Source organism: Engystomops pustulosus, chromosome 11, assembly GCF_040894005.1.
Source record: "Engystomops pustulosus chromosome 11, aEngPut4.maternal, whole genome shotgun sequence".
Lineage (NCBI taxonomy): Eukaryota > Metazoa > Chordata > Amphibia > Anura > Leptodactylidae > Engystomops > Engystomops pustulosus.
In genome coordinates, this window is record NC_092421.1 from 29,652,932 (window position 1) to 29,676,340 (window position 23,409).

The 23,409-nt window shown below is 42.3% G+C and overlaps 1 protein-coding gene and 1 long non-coding RNA gene across 2 annotated transcripts in view; one reads left to right on the top strand and one right to left on the bottom strand.

Moving 5' to 3' along the window:
• Positions 1–23,409, bottom strand: part of LOC140106230 (uncharacterized) — a 210,155-nt gene that overhangs the window by 52,072 nt on the left and 134,674 nt on the right. Inside the window, exon 4 of the long non-coding RNA XR_011850738.1 lies at positions 23,229–23,295. This is a non-coding gene — a long non-coding RNA (uncharacterized lncRNA). The remainder of the gene's footprint in view (positions 1–23,228; positions 23,296–23,409) is intronic.
• NPFFR1 (neuropeptide FF receptor 1) overlaps positions 10,643–23,409 on the top strand; it is a 189,207-nt gene continuing 176,440 nt past the window's right edge. The window contains exon 1 of the mRNA XM_072130509.1: positions 10,643–11,147. Coding sequence (XP_071986610.1) covers positions 11,141–11,147 — 7 coding nt within the window. The 5' untranslated portion in view covers positions 10,643–11,140. The remainder of the gene's footprint in view (positions 11,148–23,409) is intronic.

Here is a 23,409-nt window from a genome sequence, read left to right on the forward strand (position 1 = left end):
CAAAATGTTTTTTCCAGACGGTCACCGGTGGTTTAAGTCTTTACAATTGTCTCCTGACTGCATGGTAGGTTCTGCAGGGCTTCTAGCTACGACTAAACGTTGGAACCCACCATCAGGATGCCAGCGTATCCTCTTTCTGTGTTGTATGTGTGAACATCCTATAACAGCTATCTCTTGCACTTTCCTCTGATGAGTCTATGTATGGTGGGCTAAACGCATAGGGACAAAGGAGATGAGGAGATATATGATATGTGGTTGAACATTGAACCACATGTTGGTAGCAATTCAGGGCAAGGGATTTAGAATCATCAGTACCTGCTCAAGGGCTGTGCACACTCATGAATTTGCCGATATTTGAGCAGTCTGACTACGAGCTATTACACTGTATACCTTTGGTTGGTAACTAGTTACAGATTATACCAGTATGTAAATAGATAATGGGTAATATAAGTCTGACAATCGATGATCCAGCCCCTATGTATCAAAAATAGAGGTGGATTTTTTATTTATTATATATATTGTACACACACCTATACATTCATATAAAATATTCTGGACTACAACTATTGTGAATATGTGAATGGGTGTTTCAATAAGTCAGAAGAGAGTTACAAACATTTTGTTTTAAAATAATGAGATTTTTGCAGACAGAATGTTTGTGGGGCTGTCAAAAGCAGGGGATCCATTACACAATCCATATAACACGGACTACTTCCCTCCTATTTTATGTAAGACAGTCTTGATGGAACAGGAATTGTTTTACCTGCCATTCATACCAGTCTGTTGTCATGTAGTAGTTTAAATCATATGGGTGATGTAGTCATTTCCCAGAGACAAAACTCGGCAGACAAACAACATCCATTTCTAGCAATGGATTTTTTTTTCTGCTATCCAGCAAAAACACACATCTACGGTAGGCACGTACTGAATAAGAATACAATTCTTTTTAAATACCTGTAAAGGCAGGTTTGTCTGTGAACAGTTGTGTTGTTAGAAATAAACATTTCTTGTCAAGGAGGGAAAAGCGAAATGGACACATTCCATATAATTGGCAATGTTTTCACATTTTAATAAGTGTTTACAATGGTTTACAATGGCAGCTTTCAAATATTACTTTTTACAAAGACCCAAATAACAATGGCAGAGCATGGCAGTGTTTGGAATTAGACACGTATGTCATCACAAATGATAGCTTTCTTTATGAGTTCGTTAAACATGTTGGAGATGTATATATATTACACACACATATACATATACACTCACCGGCCACTTTATTAGGTACACCTGTCCAACTGCTCGTTAACACTTAATTTCTAATCAGCCAATCACATGGCGGCAACTCAGTGCATTTAGGCATGTAGACATGGTCAAGACAATCTCCTGCAGCTCAAACCGAGCATCAGTATGGGGAAGAAAGGTGATTTGAGTGCCTTTGAACGTGGCATGGTTGTTGGTGCCAGAAGGGCTGGTCTGAGTATTGGGATTTTCACGCACAACCATCTCTAGTTTTTACAGAGAATGGTCCAAAAAAGAAAAAACATCCAGTGAGCGGCAGTTCTGTTGGTGGAAATGCCTTGTTGATGCCAGAGGTCAGAGGAGAATGGGCAGACTGGTTCGAGCTGATAAGGCAACATGACTCAAATCGCCACCCGTTACAACCAAGGTAGGCAGAAGAGCATCTCTGAACGCACAGTACGTCGAACTTTGAGGCAGATGGGCTACAGCAGCAGAAGACCACACCGGGTGCCACTCCTTTCAGCTAAGAACACTAAACTGAGGCTACAATTTGCACAAGCTCATCGAAATTGGACAGTAAAAGAATTGGAAAAATGTAGCCTGGTCTGATGAGTCTCGATTTCTGCTGCGACATTCGGATTTTAGGGTCAGAATTTGGCGTCAACAACATGAAAGCATGGATCCATCCTGCCTTGTATCAACGGTTCAGGCTGGTGGTGTCATGGTGTGGGGAATATTTTCTTGGCACTCTTTGGGCCCCTTGGTACCAATTGAGCATCGTTGCAACGCCACAGCTTACCTGAGTATTGTTGCTGACCATGTCCATCCCTTTATGACCACAATGTACCCAAGATCTGATGGCTACTTTCAGCAGGATAATGCGCCATGTCATAAAGCTGGAATCATCTCAGACTGGTTTCTTGAACATGACAATGAGTTCACTGTACTCAAATGGCCTCCACAGTCACCAGATCTCAATCCAATAGAGCATCTTTGGGATGTGGTGGAACGGGAGATTCGCATCATGGATGTGCAGCCGACAAATCTGCGGCAACTGTGTGATGCCATCATGTCAATATGGACCAAAATCTCTGAGGAATGCTTCCAGCACCTTGTTGAATCTATGCCACGAAGAATTAGGGGGTCAATAGGGGGTCCAACCCGTTACTAGCATGGTGTACCTAATAAAGTGGCCGGTGAGTGAGTGAGTGAGTGAGTATATATATATATATATATATATATATATATATATATATATATATATATATACTGTGGGGTATTGCTCGGGTATAAGCTAGGTAGCGGTCGCAGACAGAGGGAAAGAGACAGTTCTCAGTTCAGTTCAGTGTTTATTCACACCACAAAACAAATGGAACAAAAAATCCAGCATTGTCTTCATGCTTGGTTAAAACATAAACATACAGACCAGGCTTGGCCTTCTCACCCAGAAGCAGGGTCTTCACAAATAGTCCAAATTATTGGTGTAAGTTCACACCTTGCAGAAAATGCTGTATAGCACTTAGTCCGTTTAAAGTCCAAATAAAGCCAACCTGTCTTCCTAGACAGGACACGTGTTTGCTCTTGGAACAAGCCTCTCCCTCCTTGTGCACACTTCCAGCTCAGCTTTGTTAGCTGGAACACCCTGAAAACCCGGTTTGGACCGGGGCTTGAAGTTTGGTCCGGTGCTTGATTTCAGCTTGCTGCATTACTCTGAGCAACACAAGCTGAGAGGATAATACCTCCCATCCAACAACAAACCCCTGACTGTGTCACATACCCCCTCCCTTTGTTCAACCTTGAGGGGATGAACACTCGCCAGACAGTGCACCCGGGACAGGGCATCTGCATTCCCCTGTAGCCGGCCTGCTCTGTGTTCCACTGTGAATTTGAAGTTCTGTAGATACAAGAACCATCTGGTGACCCGAGCATTCCTCTCCTTGGCCTGGCTCATCCACTTGAGAGGTGAATGGTCAGTCACCAGTCGGAACTTCCTCCCCAACAGATAATAGCGGAGAGACTCGAGTGCCCACTTGATGGCTAGGCACTCTCTCTCCACTATACTGTACCTGGTTTCGGCTGGGGTGAGCTTGCGACTCAGGAACCCAACAGGATGCTCTTCCCCATTAACTTCCTGAGATAGTACAGCACCGAGGCCCACTTCAGAGGCATCGGTCTGTACTACAAATTCCCTGTTGAAGTCGGGTGTCACCAGGACTGGTGACCCGCACAAGGCCGACTTCAAAGCGGAAAAAGCCTTCTCCGCTTGGTCATTCCAGCGAACCATCACTGTCTTACGTCCCTTCAGGAGCCCTGTCAATGGAGCCGCTACAGTAGCAAAATGGGGAATAAATCTCATATAATACCCCACCATCCCCAGGAATGACTTTATTTGCCTGGTGGTGACAGGTCGTGGCCAACTCCGTATTGCCTCTACCTTATTCATCTGGGGTTTGATGACTCCACGCCCAATGATATAGCCCAAGTACCGTGCCTCCTCTAGCCCTATGGCACATTTCTTTGGGTTAGCAGTTAGCCCGGCCCTACGGAGGGAGTCTACTACAGCCTGCACTTTTGCCAGATGACTCTCCCAGTCAGCACTGAAAATGACAATATCATCGAGGTACGCTGACGCGTAACGCCGATGTGGACGCAGCACAATGTCCATTAAACGCTGGAACGTGGCCGGGGCGCCATGCAGGCCAAAGGGTAACACTTTATACTGAAATAGGCCCTCAGGTGTGATAAAGGCAGTTTTCTCCTTGGCAGCCTCCGTCAAGGGCACTTGCCAGTACCCTTTAGTGAGGTCCAAGGTAGAAAAATACCTGGCCTGTCCTAAGCGCTCAATTAGCTCGTCCACCCGGGGCATGGGATAAGCATCAAATTTGGATACTTCGTTCAGTTTACGAAAATCGTTACAGAAACGTAGCGTCCCATCTGGTTTGGGTATCAAAACTATTGGGCTTGCCCACTCACTTCTTGACTCTTCAATTACGTCCAGCCGCAGCATCAACTGTACTTCCTCCGTGATGGCTTGTCGCCGAGCTTCGGGCACCCGGTACGGCTTTAGCCGGACTTTTGCCTGGGGCTCCGTGACAATGTCATGTTGGATTACGGAAGTACGTCCAGGGAGGTCAGAGAACACGTCCGTGTTCCGACTAATGAACTCCTTGGCCTCTTGAGCCTGTTTAGGGGAAAGGCTGTCAGCAATGTGCACTGTGGCAACCGCTTCCCCGGGAACAGTTGGAGGTATTGGTTGCCCTTCCCCTAAACATACCGGCTGCGGGGTGCTCCCAACGCAGGTCTCCCTATCTCTCCAAGGCTTTAGCAAATTGACATGGTAGACCTGCTCTGGCTTCCGTCGCCCTGGCTGATGTACCTTGTAATTTACATTGCTTACCTTTTCCAGAATTTCGTAAGGGCCTTGCCACCTTGCGAGGAACTTACTGTCTACCGTTGGTACTAAAACCAAGACTCTGTCTCCTGGGTTAAAGCTCCGCACCTTAGCTACTCTATTGTAGACCTGACTCTGGGCTCGCTGAGCCGCCTCCATATGTTCCCTGACAAGGGGCAACACTGTCTCCATCCGCTCCTGCATCTTAGTGACATATTCAATGACACTCTTATGCGGAGTGGGTTGTTGCTCCCATGCCTCTTTGGCCACGTCCAGCAAACCTCGGGGATGTCTGCCATATAGTAATTCAAAGGGCGAGAACCCAGTAGAGGCCTGGGGCACCTCTCGCACTGCGAACATAAGATAGGGCAGAAGCAGATCCCAGTCCCTTCCATCCTTGGACACTGCTCTTTTCAGCATATTTTTCAAAGTTTGATTAAATCTCTCCACCAGGCCGTCTGTTTGGGGGTGGTAAACTGAAGTCCTTAACTGTTTAATCCCCAGCAACTTGCAGAGTTCCTTCATGACCTTCGACATGAAGGGAGTCCCCTGGTCTGTCAGAATCTCCTTAGGTATCCCAACCCTCGAAAACATCTCCATTAACTCCTTAGCTATAAGTTTGGCAGAGGTATGACGCAGTGGTACTGCTTCTGGATACCGGGTTGCGTAGTCAAGGACAACTAAAATATGTTGGTGACCCCTAGCAGATTTAGGTACTGGACCCACAAGGTCCATGGCAATTCTCTCAAAAGGTACCTCGATAATTGGGAGGGGTACTAGGGGACTGCGGAAGTGCTGCTGGGGGCTAGTTATTTGACAGGTCGGACAGGACTTACAAAACTCTTCCACCTCTTTGAACACACTGGGCCAGTAAAATCGCTGTAGTATACGGTCCTGGGTTTTCTGCGGCCCAAGGTGTCCACCTAAAACATGTTGGTGAGCAAGATCCAGTACCATCCTACGATATGCCTGAGGCACTATTAATTGTTCAACATTCTCACCCCGTAGTTGGGTGACCCGATACAGTAAATTATGGTGAACCACAAAACGAGGAAAAACTGCCTCAGCTCCTGGTTGTTGTGGCTCACCTTCAACCATTAACACATTCCCCCAGGCTCGGGACAGAGTCTGGTCCCGGAGTTGCGCCGTACCAAAATTGTCACCAGAGACGTTTAATTCTGACAATTCAGGGCCTGGCGGCAAGTCCTCTACTTCCCCAACCATTACATTCATTGGTAGTGTCTCCCCATCATCCACCGAAGTGGCGGTCACCCCTACCGCTGGCCCTTCCGCCTCGGGTTCCCAAGGTTCTGGTTCTAGGTCTGGAACATGACCTTCAGCTATTGCTCTCCCTGACCCCTGGGGACTGACATGCAGTAACGATGGCCATAGTGCAGAGAATAATGGAAAGTCTCTTCCTATAATTAGGTCATAGGGCAGATTTGATGCTACTGCCACCTCGTGGACTTTCCTCCCAGCAGGTGTTTTTATGACCACCAGTGCGGTTGGATAATCTTTTAAGTCTCCATGAATACACAAAACTCGAACCTTGCGACTAGTGAACTGAGAGGGTAGCGCCAGGGTATCCCGTACTATGGTCACTAGGCTCCCTGAGTCAAGTAATGCATTAGCCCTGCACCCATCAACGGACACTGGGCACATGGGAGGTGCCCTACCTGCATCCAGGACGTCAGCGGTACATACAGGCCGTGCATAGAAGGAAGTACGGCGAGCGTACCCACAGTCCATAGGTTCGGAGGCCAAGGGGCAATTTGCAGCCATATGTCCCAGGACATGACAGCGCCAACAGCGGAGTGTGGGGATCTCCCGAATCTTTGTGGAACGTTGTTTGGACATCGTTGGGGAGCTACTCCCAGCAGAAGGTCGGGGCTTTTCCTCAGTCACTGCAAGTGGGGGTGAGGGACGGGGTGGCTTACGCGTAGGGGTACAGTCCCGCACAAAGTCCTGGGTGGCTATATAACGTTCGACCAGACCAACCAGCTGGTCTAAATTACCTGGGTCACCTTGACCTACCCAGCACTGAATGGCAACCGGCAGAGTGCGCACAAAACGGTCTACCACCACCCTCTCCACTATTTGGGCTGGGGTTAAAGTCTCAGGCTGAAGCCATCTTTTTACCAGGTGCAGTAGGTCATAAGCTTGAGACCTGGCAGCTCGGGATTCCACAAACCCCCACTGATATACACGTTGGGCCCGCACATAAACATTGACTCCCATGCGTGCCAGGATCTCACCTTTCAACTTCTTGTAGTCCAGGGCATCCTCCTGAGTGAGGTCAAAATATGCCTTTAACGCATCGCCAGTCAGGAACGGGGCCACCACTTCAGCCCACTGGTCATGCTGCAGCCCCTCACGCTCTGCCGTTCTCTCGAACACCGCCAGGAAGGCCTCTACGTCATCCTCCGCTGTCAGCTTTCTCAGCGCAGTTCGGACTCTCTCTCTGGCCGCAGGCTGTAGCTGGGTCACCACTGTTGGAGTCTCACGCAGCGCCTTTATTTGTTGTAGCAGTAAGTCGTTAGTCTGTTGCTGGGCCTGCATAGCCTCAGAGTGTGCCATCTGCTGTTGAACATTAGCTTGCACAAGTTGTTTAATCAGCTCCTCCATCTTGTCCGGTGATGCTAGCTGAAACTTTGCAGGTTTAATCCACAACATGCAATGGTGCCCAGAAAAAACTCCGGTTTTGCACCACCCTCACTGCGTTTTGCCCGCATCCTCCACCAATTGTGGGGTATTGCTCGGGTATAAGCTAGGTAGCGGTCGCAGACAGAGGGAAAGAGACAGTTCTCAGTTCAGTTCAGTGTTTATTCACACCACAAAACAAATGGAACAAAAAATCCAGCATTGTCTTCATGCTTGGTTAAAACATAAACATACAGACCAGGCTTGGCCTTCTCACCCAGAAGCAGGGTCTTCACAAATAGTCCAAATTATTGGTGTAAGTTCACACCTTGCAGAAAATGCTGTATAGCACTTAGTCCGTTTAAAGTCCAAATAAAGCCAACCTGTCTTCCTAGACAGGACACGTGTTTGCTCTTGGAACAAGCCTCTCCCTCCTTGTGCACACTTCCAGCTCAGCTTTGTTAGCTGGAACACCCTGAAAACCCGGTTTGGACCGGGGCTTGAAGTTTGGTCCGGTGCTTGATTTCAGCTTGCTGCATTACTCTGAGCAACACAAGCTGAGAGGATAATACCTCCCATCCAACAACAAACCCCTGACTGTGTCACAATACACACACACACACACACACATACACACACACACACAATGTCTTCAGTATTTATAGAGCACTGTTAATTCCAATGTGTATGTATATGCATTACAGTTTTTATTGAAGACTAGTGTTGAGCAGACCCGAACCGCGCTTCACTTTTTTTTTGTTCCATTTCCCACATACAAATTTATTAATAAAATATTAAATGCATATGAAAGTAGGGGAAAGCCTAAAAAGAACAGAGCACGGGTTAGAACTCAGGGTCGGATACAATCCAGAAATATCATGTACACAGCTACATCCCACAGTCATATGCTGCACAAATTTCAGGCCAACAGAAATATTACTTGACCTGTTGATGATGTAATATACCTACAGAACTGCACCGGGTCACTAGTCAGGGTGAGCTTTGCCACAAGGCGTACTCAACAGCTTTCAGGCATCATCACAAGAGTTTGAGAAACAAAGCTAGCTAGGAAATTTGGTATAACATATTTAGGTAGTTAGGGTGGTGCATATTAATCACATATAAAATCCAAAACAATAAAATCAAAACAAAGCTATGGATTATATTCTGTCTAATTGCACTCCACACTGAAACAAATAAATCGGTAACTCTCCCATTTAATTTTGAAATGTCACGTTTTATTAAGGGTTTCAAGTATCCTCTTATATGTCCAAAATATGATACATATCTGTCCAGCATTAAAATACAAAGTGTTACAAATAACATGGGTAAGAATGTCAGTATACATTTCTCAAAGTGCAAAAGGATGTGTGAAATGCCTCTGCGATATAGATAGGATAAACAGGATCGAAATGAGTCATAGGTTACAGGATTCATACACCAGACAATAACCTCTATGAATAAAGCTTTGACAGATTATTATATGTATGTACAGGCATAGAGACAATGCACACACTATATAAAAAATATGAAGAGGCATCAAAATGCACATGTACTATATAGTCTGCTTTTATTCATATCTGTCAATTTTCCTTACAAAACTGAAAGAACTTTACTTTCCGCTTGTCTTACTGAATATCTTCATAATCTCTCTACCTAAAGGCACCTCCCTCTTCTCTCATATTCAAGATTCCGTTGCTGAATAATAGGGGTATAATTTGGTACCAATTTATCAATTATCTCTAGAAAATATTTGACAATACAACACAGTGCCAGTAGTGAGAATCTGCAATGTAGCTCTTGGTCAGGGCTCTCTGCTGTTCTCTAGTGTCATAAACATGTAACTACAGCCAACGTTTACTAAGGGACAGGATCTTCAGGGTAGAACTAGTCAAAATGTATATAAGGTGACACAGTTACATGCAGTGAAATAAATGTTGTGTGCTATGAGATTGAAGGATATGAATGTGCCGGAGTCACTGAAAAGAAATGTATGAATACCTGCCCAAGACAAAGGAAGACTACTTTAAGTGGTGACCTACAACAATATATTATTATCAGATATTAGTGGTAATTTGCTGCACCTTACTGTCTAAATCACCTTATTCCTCTTATAACAACTATTAGTGTACTTTCATACAGATTGTGTTCAGATTTTGAAATCCAAGTTGTTGTGGATCGTAATAGGAAAGAATGTATGGTACTTCTATTTAATAATTTCACTCCTCCAAACTACATTACAAACCTAAAACAGCATCCTATCAAAACCTACATGTGTGAACATACCTTTGGACTGGACTCTCAGTGATGTCAGTTGTGCAAAGAAATATTTTATGGCCATTTTCAAAAAGTGTTACCTGTGAGCTCATATGAAAATACATACATGTGGTAGATTTTTACCTGCATTTTTTCTTAGTGAACACAGAATAGTGTAGATGGCTTAAGTCCACAGGATGGACAACGGCATGACTGACCACCACAATGGCCTCATGCGCAATTCAAAAGCTCGACAACTGATAATGAGTTCGACTTGGGCTTCAAACTCTTTTTCACGTCAGCTTGTTTTATTGCATAAAAGAACATTCTCCAATAATTAAAATGTCCAATACCATGTGATTTAGGAGGCATTTCCTATATACACCCACTTTCCTTACTCCACAACCCTGCAGGAGAACCATCAACGATCACTCAACTAAGTAAAACTAATTCAAGTTGTGCTGACCAATGCAACACCAAAAGGTGAGTGCAATTCTATAATATTATAATTATTTAAAATAATTTTCCAAAAATGTAAGGATTCACTCATTGGAGCACAATTAATGGGAATGCATAGATTTCTTCTCTTACGAATCATGATTCTCATGTATTAAAATAACTTATTCCTATTTCTCCATCCGGTCTTTGCAAAGTTCAGACCATGTTCTGGAAAATTAATACTAAAAGACATCAGTCTACTTTCTGAAGTGACGGGTAAAATACTCATAGACACACAAAATGTAGGACCTACTTGTTCATATTTTTAACCTCTTTCTGCCCATTTTATAATACACCACTAAAGCAGATGAATCATCAAGTGCAACAAGTATTGTACTGACTTCACAAAAGGCTTGACATGAAAGCAGACTGTAACTTCTGTGCTACATCTAGATATAACTGAGGAAAGATCAAAACATAAAAAAGGGGGTTAAATAAAAAAAAAACAACAGGGAAATGACTACCAGCACCAAGAATGGTGAGGGAGGGGGCTATAGTAAATGTATCCATAGCAATAGGAAGCATGCAGCAGCCAGTCTGCAGACCCCTGCCTCTTTAGGGAGGGAGGTAGCTGCACACTCTGCATTGAGGCTGGTGAGTCAGACAGCTTAATGAAGGGAGGAAATTCGGAGCAATGAGTAAGATGGGGAGGGGATGCCTCTCTCCAGACCACTAGTCTTCTATTCAGTGTTTCTAGAAGGCAGGAAGACTGTGTGGCATTTTTGGCATCTGCTGCTCAACATCTCTGCCCAGGAGTGAGAACAACCATTACTTACTATGGATCTGCTTCCATTGGAATAAAAAGGAACTGATGAATGCGCATGAAAGTTTATGGAGATTTGTAGTAGTGCTGGCAATATCTATAGTAAAGTAATAAGAAACTTTACTTGGAAAGGGAATAAACTAACAGGTGTATAAAAGGTTCCCTAGAAGAATGCAGAGCTGACAATCACCTATGACCAGTCTCCTGGATCCCAGAGATTCACTGCAGACAAGGAGATGTTGCAGAGTGATCAGTAAAGGCACCAGCAGCAGACAGTTCAGCACCACTAGAGTGGACAGCTCCTCTCCTCCCGAGCAGACAGTGACCTCTCCACCTGCTGGACTTACACAGACACCATGGAAGGTGAGATTATAAAACCCTTCCCTGGGAAGTGGAGCTTTAATGCTTAGCCATGCATACATTTACTGTAGTGTGTATATTAATATACTAATAGTGGCATACAGAGATGAATACTAGAAAATACAAGCACCAGTATCCTAATAAGATGTGTGATGCTACACTGGAGCACAGACCAGTCATATCAATATCCCCCCCTTTATCAGGGATAGCAGCATATTTCTACACACAAGGGGTGGTATTAGATTGCCCTACTGCCTGTCCATATACCTGATGTTGATTGAAAGACCATTTCATCTATTTTCCCTTCTTCTGCCTCTCAATCTTTAATGTGCAAAATTTTAAGAGGCTGTAATGCCTAGGTCAGGAGGTCATAGTGTATTTTAACACTATGCCATTACTTTCCAAGGTTTCTTATTGAATGTGAAATTCTGTGCAGATAAAGGATTAGATACAAACATATGGGAATGTAAAGAGTCTAACAATTTGCCAAACCCACAATAAAAGTCTTGCTGTAAACAGTTCAGAATTACACACTATTCTATATCATGGTAAGTAAATGGGAGGTTGTTACAAAAATAATTGTATGTTTTAAGAAACCATGTAACTCGCTGGTAGATAAACCTAGAACATGACAAATGGTGATACTGTATGGAAGAGAGTTGTGCTAAATGACAAACATCTGCATACACACTGTGATCATTTTTTTCTATTTGGTATCAAAATTGTTACCTAGCAAACAGAGGATATACCAGAAGTGATATATGTTTTCTTATAATGTGGATTGATTTGTAGTCTGGTTTGGCGATAGCCTAATTTGCACCACAGGTGTTTGCTGCTGCATGCGTAGTGGAGTAAAAAGAATGTGTACACTAGCATATTAGATGGATGCCTTACATGTTCTCAAAATATGGCTTTATCCATATACATTTTGGAATAGTCCTTTTTAGCAATACCCTATTGGAAACCTGTTCACAGCTTTTAATGAAATACAGTATGACCCTAAGCAAACAAAAACACATTAGGGGTTTAAAGTCTTGCACAGTCATGGAGGTTTTAGAAAATCTGCATGAGAAAATAGCATGGGTAGAACATAATCCATACTATTATGATAGGGTGATCTCGAGTAATAAGCTTATAATAATGTTTTCAACAAGTTATACTTTGCGCAGTATTCATTTTGGAAACTACTTGAACTGCATTTAAAGCGATTGGCCACTTTCAGCAAATAATTGATATTGTTCATGTAATGAAAAGTTATACAATTTTTCCATGTGTTCTATATCAATTCCTCATAGCTTTCTAGTTCTCCACGTGTTGCCCTCCTATAGAAAGCTTTTATATTTAATTCCAGTGGATATAAATCGGTCCCTGGTAATGTGATGGACATACAGGTGCATGAGCTGTTATATCACACGGCTCTTATTAATCTCTATGATATAACGGCTCATGCACCCGCATGTCCATCAAATGGATTGATTTCTACTCACTGGAAGTAAACATGGAAGCTTTCTATAGGAGGACAGCAAGTAGAGATCTAGAAAACTGTGAGGAATTGATACAGAAATTATATGGGAAAATTGTATAACTTTTCATCATACAAACAATATTAATTATCTGCTGAAGCTGGACAACCCCTTTGAAGTAGATCTGAAGAAAATTATAGTGTATCTGGTGTTTAGTCTCAATCCCCCAAATCATATCTGCATCTGTCCTGAAGTACTTATTGTCCAATGTATTTGTGTGTATATATATATATATATATATATATATATATATATATATATATATATATACATACACACCCATGTATATACATACATACATGCATACAAGTGATATAAATATTAAAGAGATTACAATGGTAAAGTGAAAGGATACTAATGTTGCATAAAACTGCACAGTTCAAAGAATCCTCTAGTATCCTGTTGGATTTATCTCTAGCCAGGACACGAGAGGAGACGAGCAAGGTGGAATACAGGTTCCATAATGTAAACTACAGCACACCAAGATTTTTCAGCTGGACCTGTAGATCTTGCACGCTCATAGTGGTGCCAAAGCTGGCCTCACATGGCATCCCATAAATGCTTGATTGGTATTGAATTAGGTGACCATGAAGGTCAAGGAACTTGACAAAGGGACACTTGCTGAATGTGAGTGAGCATTATCCTAGCAACTGGAGTCCTGCCATGAGAAGAAACTTGCGTGTGTTGGCAGGGTGCTAGAACATGTCCAACTGTATGCTTATGCAGTGGAAAACATCCTCCTGTTCCACTCCTCCCTCTGAAAGTGGGAGGAGGAGTGAACATTTGCAACAGCCAGTGATTGCATTCTATGTTAAAGATGTTTCCAGAGTTTTGTAACCTTCTTTATATGGACAGCTACATGGGGATGGATGCAATACAGTTGCATCTGTCCTCCACTGAGTGTATACATAGCTCTGTAGCCAGAAGGATGGAAAAACACAGCCTGCTGCATTTTGTCATCAAGTGTTTCCTATACGGAGCCATAAATGATGCCCTCATGTGCCAGTATATGGATAGGTTCAGTATATACTCCAGGAGCTTTCCTTGCATATACTTTGAAAGTATCTAGAAATCGGGATGTTGATGTAGCCTAAGCTGACTATGTCCCTCACGCTACTACTAGGAGTAACTACCTGTCAAATGCAATGGCTCCCCAGATCCTCACATCAATGAGCTGCTTCAATGTAAATACAAAATTGATACTCACTCTAAAAGGCCATACAAGAACTTGATCATTGAATGCAAAACAGACCATGGCTTCATTATCAAAGGCAATTCTATTTCAGTCCAGCAGTGTGTTCACAGCACTGCTGCAGTCAAAAGTTATTGTTCCTCGGAGATCTATTATAGAACACAAAATAGCAGGTGTAACGCTATACTTTCTTCTGCTTGGTCCCCTGCAATTATTTGGGTACCAATATGGTTGTTTATTGAAGATACCCCCTAGAGTCTGGATGGTGGGCAACAAAACTAATGGAGCTGCAAGTCCATTTAAGTGCATAAACAATCCTGCTTACTAGTAGTCTGTCTGGTCAAATTGATAATCCTGCTTTTCCTAGTCCAAGGATGCCCCTTGTAAACTGGGAAAGAGGTCTTTGGACTTTTAAGCATATTTAAAAACATATTGCTACAGTTATAAAACTTTTTACGTAAAACCATGGATCTCACGCCTAAGAGGATTTTTATAAATAATATTTTGAAAGATTGCTAGAATTTCACAGATAGAAACAAAAACATTTTAAAAGAACCCTAATATTGGTCATATTGAACATCTGGGTCAAATGAAAGGTATTTTTTTTAATATTTAACCCAACTCAGATACACATTTAAGAGATGGAAAAGCTTAGATATATTACTACTTGAATGCTTCTCCTTTTAACCAGCATAAGCATAAAACAAACAGATGTAGCAAATTACATCCCGACTTTCTACAGAATATCTTATTACAGTAGACAATAAAATCCATTAAGTTAACATTCTGTTCCACTGTGTTGCTAACACATAATGAGTGAGTAGATCTATCTATCTGTACATGTCAAGTACTTCATTGCCTTCTTTCTCCCTTCAGTTGTGTTAGTTATGTGATTATTGCAGTATTAGTCTTTATTACATATATCACTTCACTAACAGAGTCACTATGGCAAAGCAATCTGGGCAGCTTAAGAAAGGTGTATTTCCTATTACTGAAGCCAACATGGCACCAATGACAAATCATTTAGGAAACTGTGTGATATCCGACACATGGCTTACTATATGTCTTTTACTTAATCCCTAGGTGAAAAATGATTCTATTACTATGAAATTGGTTTGGAGTATAATAGTTCTAATGTATCTCTAGAATGGATATGCATTCTGTACTAAATGACAGATTGTACAGGAACTTTTGTCTAGCTATAATATATAAGAAAAATTTTTGAAGCAAGTAATATTTTTGTTTTCACTGGACCCCACGGCTTAAGACTAGGAGAGTACCCTATACTCCATAAGCCACCCCTACTTGCCTGGCTGCACTGCCTTGAACCACCCCCAATAGGGACAAGGACGATTGTTTGGATGAACCCAGTGATCCCCCGATGAGCCCCATAGGGCGAAACAAGCCTTGTCGGGATTTGGGATTCATACTTCTTTCAGGACTTGCACCTTATAACACAGTAACCGCAACTTTATTTGCGACACTTTTGTGACATTATAAGGATTATAACCTGACTTTACCTGCTAAATAGGTCTATAATAGGGCCAGTTATCGCAGGGTCAGGTTCCTGTCGGGCCTGTGGTTGAATAGGACCACAGTCCCGAGGCTAGGCTATCAGGGTGTACTAGACCTATGTTCCTAACTAGGGCTTTATAGGGATTTACTTTGACTATAGTGTCATCAAGACCCTAACCCATACGGACATAACGTCTATCCCTTCACCCTTTCATTTATGTATTCTGTGCACTCCTCATGGATTATTCCCCTACCCCAATGTGACCATTAACCATCCTCTCACCGACTCTGGGGTAGCTTTACCTCCGACACTACTTCCCAAGGAGTCTCACGGATTCCAAACTTGGAAGTTTTGAGACAATGCAACTACCGAGGTGAGCCCATTTTTTCATTTTACCCTATACTTGAACATCTAAGGACACCCCGAGCTGACTCTCACACTCCGTTAATCTATTCCATTTTTAGATTGGTCACCCATGCCGAGGACTTGAATACACCAAGCAAAAGATTTCAATAACCATCTTGTTGTAAATAGTTGTAAATAAATAAGCACTAACATAATCATTAAATCACGAGTTGTATTTTCCTTTATTGACATTTGGGTAATTTTTCAGGGACTTCTCAGTAAACCCCCTGAGAAACCCAACACGCCATTTCTTTATGTTTTCAAGAAAAAGCACATATAAATTGTCATAAGACATTGTGGTGACAGAGTTCTATGGTGTCACTGCTACAGTAAAGAATCCCTGTCTATGGTGGTGGTAGAAATGCCCCACCTCTCTAGCTGTAGAGAATGCCCGGCTTATGGCGGTCGTAGAACCTCCTCTCCTCTAGGTGTAGAGAATGCCCGGTCTATGGGGTTTGTAGAACCTCCACTCCTCTAGGTGTAGAGGATGCCCAGTCTATGGCGGTAGTAAGAACCACTTCTCTTTGTGTAGCGGATGCCTGGTCTATGGCAGTGGAAGACTGCCTCTCCTCTAGGTGTAGAGGATGCCCAGTCAGTGACAGTGGTAGAACCGCCTGTTTTGTAGCTGTAGAGCATGCCCAGTGTATGACAGTGATAGAACAGCCTCTCCTTTAGGTGTAGAAGATGCCTGGTTCTATGGTGGTGATAGAACCTTCTCTTGGTGTAGATAACTATGGTGCTGGTAGAACTATCCCTCTCCTCACTGAGTAGAGGATACCCCCTGGTCCTGGTTACAGACCTAGATATAAAAGATCTTTGGGAAGATCCCTGTACTGCCCATTCAGATATTTGTACATTGTAATTAGAAAAGGGAAGGTTATAATTGATTATTTTTAATTAATTTATTTAACTTTTTATTGTAAATTTGGTAATAATGTATATTTACGTGTACCTGTGCTATCTCTCTGTTTTATGGTATATGTGTTTTTATGTGTTTTTTAATGTATGTGATGTTTTTGTCAAATTGCTGTTTGGCGGATGTGACACTAAGTTCCCGTTTGGGATAATAAAGTATTATTATTATTATTAATAAAGTATTATTATTAATGTGGACTTCCCTTAGTCCACTTTTATTTAAACTGAATAACCCCAAGTTTAGTAATCCATCATTGTATTCTAGTCCAATGCCTCCTTGAATTAGATTCACCAGCCTTTTCTGCACCCTCTCCAAATCAACTTTGTCCTTCTTACATACTGGTGCCTAAAATGATTTATGTCCTGCTCATCAGCATCTATGCCTCACTTGAAACAAGCCATCGTTTTTTGTTTTTTTTTGCTTTGACAGCATTTGCCTGGCACTGTTCTCCAAAAAAAGTACTACCCAAAAAAGTTTACTATCCAATCTTTTTCTACTGCCATTTAATTAACACTAACACTACAGTACGAATGCAGGACCAAGCTTACAGCAGACAGGCTTATTCATGAAGGGTGGGGGGGGGGGGCTATCTGCAGATTCTTTGCCGGACCCACACTAGCCCACATCCGATGTTGGCGGTGACTGCCAGGCTCCATGCTGCAGTCACTGCCTCCTCGGACTTCCCCCTCATGAATACGCTGGACCACTGGTCCCACGTTAGGATCGATATGTATTGCAGTGTTTCCTAGCTTATTGGTATGTTCCGATAAAACTAGCAATTTAACACTGCTATAACTGGGGTAGGGCTAGGGAGCTGCTAACTTTAGAAAGTGCTTCTAGAAGATTTATTTAGCCTAACAGGTCCTTTTAAAGTGAATTACTTAAATAGTGAATTGGTTAAAGTATTTCACTATTTAAAGACTTGTTAGTGCCTAGCTTTACATTTGTTTTCATTAGATATTGCTCTGCTTACGCCTTTAGTTTCTACAACTCGAATCTTAACCCACTCCTCCATATCACTGTAATAACACTGAAACTGTGTCCCCGCAAAGCACCACATTATTATGGAACGCTTGTTCTGCCAAATCACAAGTGGTGGCAGACCCCCTCTGCGCCACTTACTGAGGGGAATCTATCTTTTCCATGACAGCCCTGCAGTCTGATGAGTGCCCTGGGGCTGTCTGACGCATCCTGCAGTCAGTTCCCATCCAGGTCTGACTGTTAACTGTTTGCTTATGCATCTGCATGCTCAGGTAGTTTACACTGCACTGTAATGCAGTAAATAAGATATTAAAAAAAACACAAAATCCGCACATATAATCTGATTCATTATTGAAGCATATAAAACAGCATAAAGAAAGGAAAAATTTGCCCAAAAAAATATTTTCATCAATACGCTTCACAGAAAAATGCTCTAAAAGTGATTAAAAAGGCATGTCCTCACAAATGAGTTATGACTTTGAAAATATGGCGATAAGGCTGCATTCACACTGCCGTATGGGGGACGTATATACAGCCGACGTATATACGGCCTATATATGTCCCCCATAGACTGCAATGGGCGCACAGAGCTCTACGGTGCCGCACATGCACTTGAAAGCTGAGCAGGTTCCGCAAAACCAAAGATTTGGCCATTTTAATTTAAAAAAATAAATAAAAAAGTCACACCTACAGCTCTAAGCCTCATAACATCCTAGATGTCTGCTTTATATTGGCAGGTTTTTATAAATTTATTTTTGTGGATGACTTTTTGCCTGAAAAGCAGACAATTTTGAACTAGGAGAACATTTAAGAAATTTAGTCAAATATCCTTTTTTTTTTTAATTTACTCCCCCAGTACATAGCCAGCAGCCCCTGCCCCCGAGTACATAGCCAGCAGCCCCTGGCCCCCCAGTACATAGCCAGCAGCCCCTGGCCCCCCAGTACATAGCCAGCAGCCCCTGGCCCCCCAGTACATAGCCAGCAGCCCCTGGCCCCCCAGTACATAGCCAGCAGCCCTGGCCCCCCAGTACATAGCCAGCAGCTCCTGGCCCCCCAGTACATAGCCAGCAGCCCCTGGCCCCCCAGTACATAGCCAGCAGCCCCTGGCCCCCCAGTACATAGCCAGCAGCCCCTCCCCCCAGTACATAGCCAGAAGCCCCTCCCCCCCCCAGTATATAGACAGCAGCCCCCTGCTTATCTTCCAATGCCCCCTCGGCAGGTCCTCTTCTATCCATCGATGCTAAGGCTTTGGCTCTGTGTCCCCGCACGGTCCGTCACTCGCACCATGACGTCAGCATCTCCCTGACATCATTGTGTGTGCCGATGGCAGTGCACACACTATAATGTCAGCTAACAGCAGCGAACACAATTTCACGAGCAACGGCACCACATGGAGACATGGAATTGAAGCCAGAGCATCGATGGATAGACTCAAGTATAAGCCAAGAAGTTTTTTCAGCACATTTTATGTGCTGAAAAACATGGCTTACACTTCAGTATATACAGTAAATGCTAAAGATATTGCTCTAATTTTTCAACTAACATAAGGTACCATGTGTGACAAGAAAACTTTTTCTAATTCACCTGCATGCTTTTAAGCATTCCAATTTCATAACCCCTTATATGTTAGTATTAAGTTATCAAGTATCAAGTTATCAAGTATCATGTTAGTATCAAAAATAAGGCCTGTGCAGGAAAGATGAAAACTGGCTTTGACATCAATGTGTTAAAAATATTATGACTGCACATTGTAATTGAGTTTTGTAAATTTATATGAATTAATGTCAGGAAACAGAAGTAGTGGATGCACTGAACCACCGTGGACGATGACGTAAGCAGACACCTGAGAGCAGAGTCTAAATGTTACCCGGTTTTCACCAGAGCTTGCCGCAAAGTGGGTTAGACTTGCTGTGGCATGGTACCACCAGGTCGATTCACAGTAACAACTTGGTCCATGGTGGTTGCCAAGGGAAGGTGCAGAGTTGTGAGGCAGAGACGGAGTCCTTGACAGGAGGTCAGGACAGACAGCACATGATCAGAGTCGGGGACTAAGTGGAAGGTCAGGACAGGCAGCACGGGAGCGAAGTCAGGAATGGAATCAAGGTCAAAACAGGAAAATCACTATAAAATGGGACATGGGACATCAGTAACAAGCTTTTTCTAAGGCACAAGGCTCAAATATCCGTCCGGGGACACAGGAAGAAGCTGGAATCCAACAGGAAAGGTGGCCGGCCAGCACAAATTATTGGCGTCCTGGCACTTTAAATATCAGAACACTGACATGCACGCCAGAATGAGGAGACCACCGGTGGAATGTTGACAGGTAAGCAGGGCTGCTGCAGGGAAGAGGGGGCAGAGGGAGGCACATGGGTGCATCTGTGACCTGAGATATGGGTCGCAGGAGCACCCATGACAATCAATATCTGGTAGAATGATGTTAGTGTGAAATTAGGCAGAGATTTGTAGACTACCAGTCTCAAAATCTATTAAAGTGGAATCTATAGTAAGGAAATGACTCATTGTTTTGTAAGTCCTTTTGTTCAATTAACAATTATGGAAGGGGGGTAATTCCATCTATATTTAAATTAAAAAAGAAAATTCTACAGTTTTTACTCTGGCTACAAAGCCTAATAAACTGATACTTTATGTTCTGTAGAAGATAACATCTCCAATTTAGAATACAGCATTCATGATAGCTGCCGGTCACATTATATCCAATTGTCCTTCCTGCACAACAACCTCTGCACAGGTCACTCACAGGCCATGTCCAAGTAGTACCCTCCCTTAGGCTTCAAGAGACATTTCCAGAACACTGTGTAGAATACTGTATATAGTTGATGAGGCTGCTGTAAATACCGTTTGGATTAGGTAAATCCATACATACTGTATAATAAATATAGATCTTTTTTTTTTTTTTTTTTTTTTTTTTTTTACACACATGGACTAGATTCTAAATTCTTAAAAAATAAAGGTAATAAACCCCTTTGAAATATTCCATTTATTGATTAAGCTTTGGCTGGAATGCCTTCCCATTCTACTTTCATACAGCTGTATGGAGTCTTTTTTGAATTAAACTACAGTAATTAAGAAGTAAGTGGAGAGGATGAGTATAATTGCGGTTACATTAGTTTTCCATCAGTAAGTTACCTTCCTGGTGATAAATCTGCACCACTGTCCAGCAGGCACAGATCAAATACTAAATGTATTGCAAAAAATCTGATGATTTCACACCAGTGTTGAGCAGACCGGAGCTGTAAAACTTAGATCCATGCAAAACTGAGGGTTTTGGTCCCCAAACCTAGGACAAACTTCAGTCAGAAGTTCTAGTGGGTCGGGGGTTCTGCTCAAAGCCCCTGCCAATAACACCCAATATATTTATATGCCATTGGCATGTGCACAGGGCCATACATGCAAGCACTGCGTCCATGCTGCCATTTTGGGGAGGATTGTTGCTCCATGATGACCCTCCCCTAAATTGCAGGGCAGATGCAGCAATTTAAATAGCAATTTAATGGGTTAACACCCATGATTGTGTGCGTTATTGGTGGTGGTGGTGGGTTGTCCGGGTTTGGTACCCAACCTGGACCCGAACACAATTTTCAAGACTCTTGGGTCTGCTCATTTCTATTTGACACAAAAATGGCCAGCGAGAGCCATTCAGGGGACGTGCATACAATAATAGAAAGCTAGCAAGACTGACCAGTCAGAAATATAAACCAGTCTAAGAGAGTGAACATTTGAAAAAAAATGTTTTAATGTTTGTGTTCTGTCTAGACATCAGTATTTGTTTGCCATCATTATGTCCTGTGACTACGCCTATTGCATAGTTCTATGCATTTCTATCATGTAAGTGTACACAAATGAAATAGTCAGAGGCTATTCATACCAACTATGACTCTAAAAAATCTATTCATCATGATATCTAAAGCATCTTATTTTCCTTTTTTCTGATTTAATGGCAGAAGAGACAAGCGGGAATCAAGCATTACTATTCAGCCCAAAATTTATTCATGTAAACTCAAATTGCAAATACTTCCATGAAGCTGAAAAGTTTCTAGCGGAGACATTTTTCCAAAAGCAATGGCACAAAGGGAACAAAATGCATTTATCAATAGCTAGGGCTGTTATTGAGATGTCTGTATTTTATTTTAACTCCTACTGTAATTTATAGCACTATTATGTACATACAACAAAATTTTACCATTCACCAAGTATCAAGACAGAAGAAGACAAACAATACAAAATAAAAGTAAAAATACAATAGGCTGACAAGGTGACAATGGACAAATTATCAATCTCTGATTGATGGGAAGCCAAAGCTTGGTACTCTCACCAATTGGCTCACGTCCAGGTGCTGTAATATTATATACATCATAACCAAAACTCCAGTTGCATTCCATTGTAGTGATCAGCACCAGAAACTGAACATGGATACAATTTAATAGGGGCTATGCTGCAGTGCCCTTCTAATATCATGTTAATGACCAAAACTTTTGATAGATAAACAATAGTGATGAGTGGACCAGAATGTTGCCGGTTCAGATCCCCAAACCTGGACTACAACCAAAAGTTGAGATTCATCTTTCGCTTCCCCCTCACGGTAATATTTACAATTTGGAGTCACAGGAAGAGACGATCCTAGGGAAAATGGCTTTACAGGCACTGCCAGCAGCAATTAAAAGGGTAACGACTGTAATCGCAAGTGTTACAGGTTGGGGTGAGCAATCGGTACTTGAACTTTCAGGTTTGGGTTTAGCCTGCTCATCCCTAGTCACCAATGCTATTATCCTTTTAAATAACTACTAAAGCTTGCATTGTGAAAATAAAACATTTATTTCCCATTAAGACAACTTATTCTGTATGTGCATAACAACAATAGTACTGTCAAAAGTGGAAAAGTGTGTATTTTCATTTACAGTGGTTGAAATTACAGCATTTCAACAGATCAATGGTAATTGTCCAGTGTTGGATTTCTTGCTGACCGTATAACTTATTATTATCCTGTTTTATGTGCAGCATCTACAGCCATTTCTTGACAACTTCTGTGTCTTAACACATTTAACAATGCACTTTTTGTTTGGGATTTACATCAGTAATGTACATCATAATTGGAAGCAAAATGAATTATGTGTTAGAGTTAATGGTGCTTGAACAAGCAATGTAAAAAGATTAGTAAGAATATTGTAATATTAGGTGCTCCATCTAGGACACAACCAAAGCCAGGCCTCTATTAGTCTTCACTCATCCCTACCAATATATATACACTGGGGCAGATCGGTTTACTCAAGTATTGCTAAGGCACAAAGATTTTGTGGCATTTACTAGGCCAACAAATAGGAATTCAAAGTTAGACTTTCAAAATAACTTTGTGCTCAGGATCAACCAATGGTTAAGTCTAGTACAGATAATGCTGCTTGATTTTGGAGTTTACCGCAGTATTCATATCTTGCCGCCATTTTGCACAACACCAATATACCATGGGAAAATAGTGTTTTAGGCTTCACTTTGACACCTCATGTTATAAAATGACAAAAAAAAGTAGGTCTCATACCTTTTTACCTTCTATCCTGAGTACAGTTATGGTTTTCAGTGATCTCAGAATTATCTCATGGCTGCACCTGTGAACAAAAAAAAAAAAGAAGTTTTAAGTGAAGTTTACAGTCTCTCTCATATAACTCCTCTTGGACCGCCGGCTGACTTTAGACATCAGCGGGCACAGGTCTGGAGTCTGC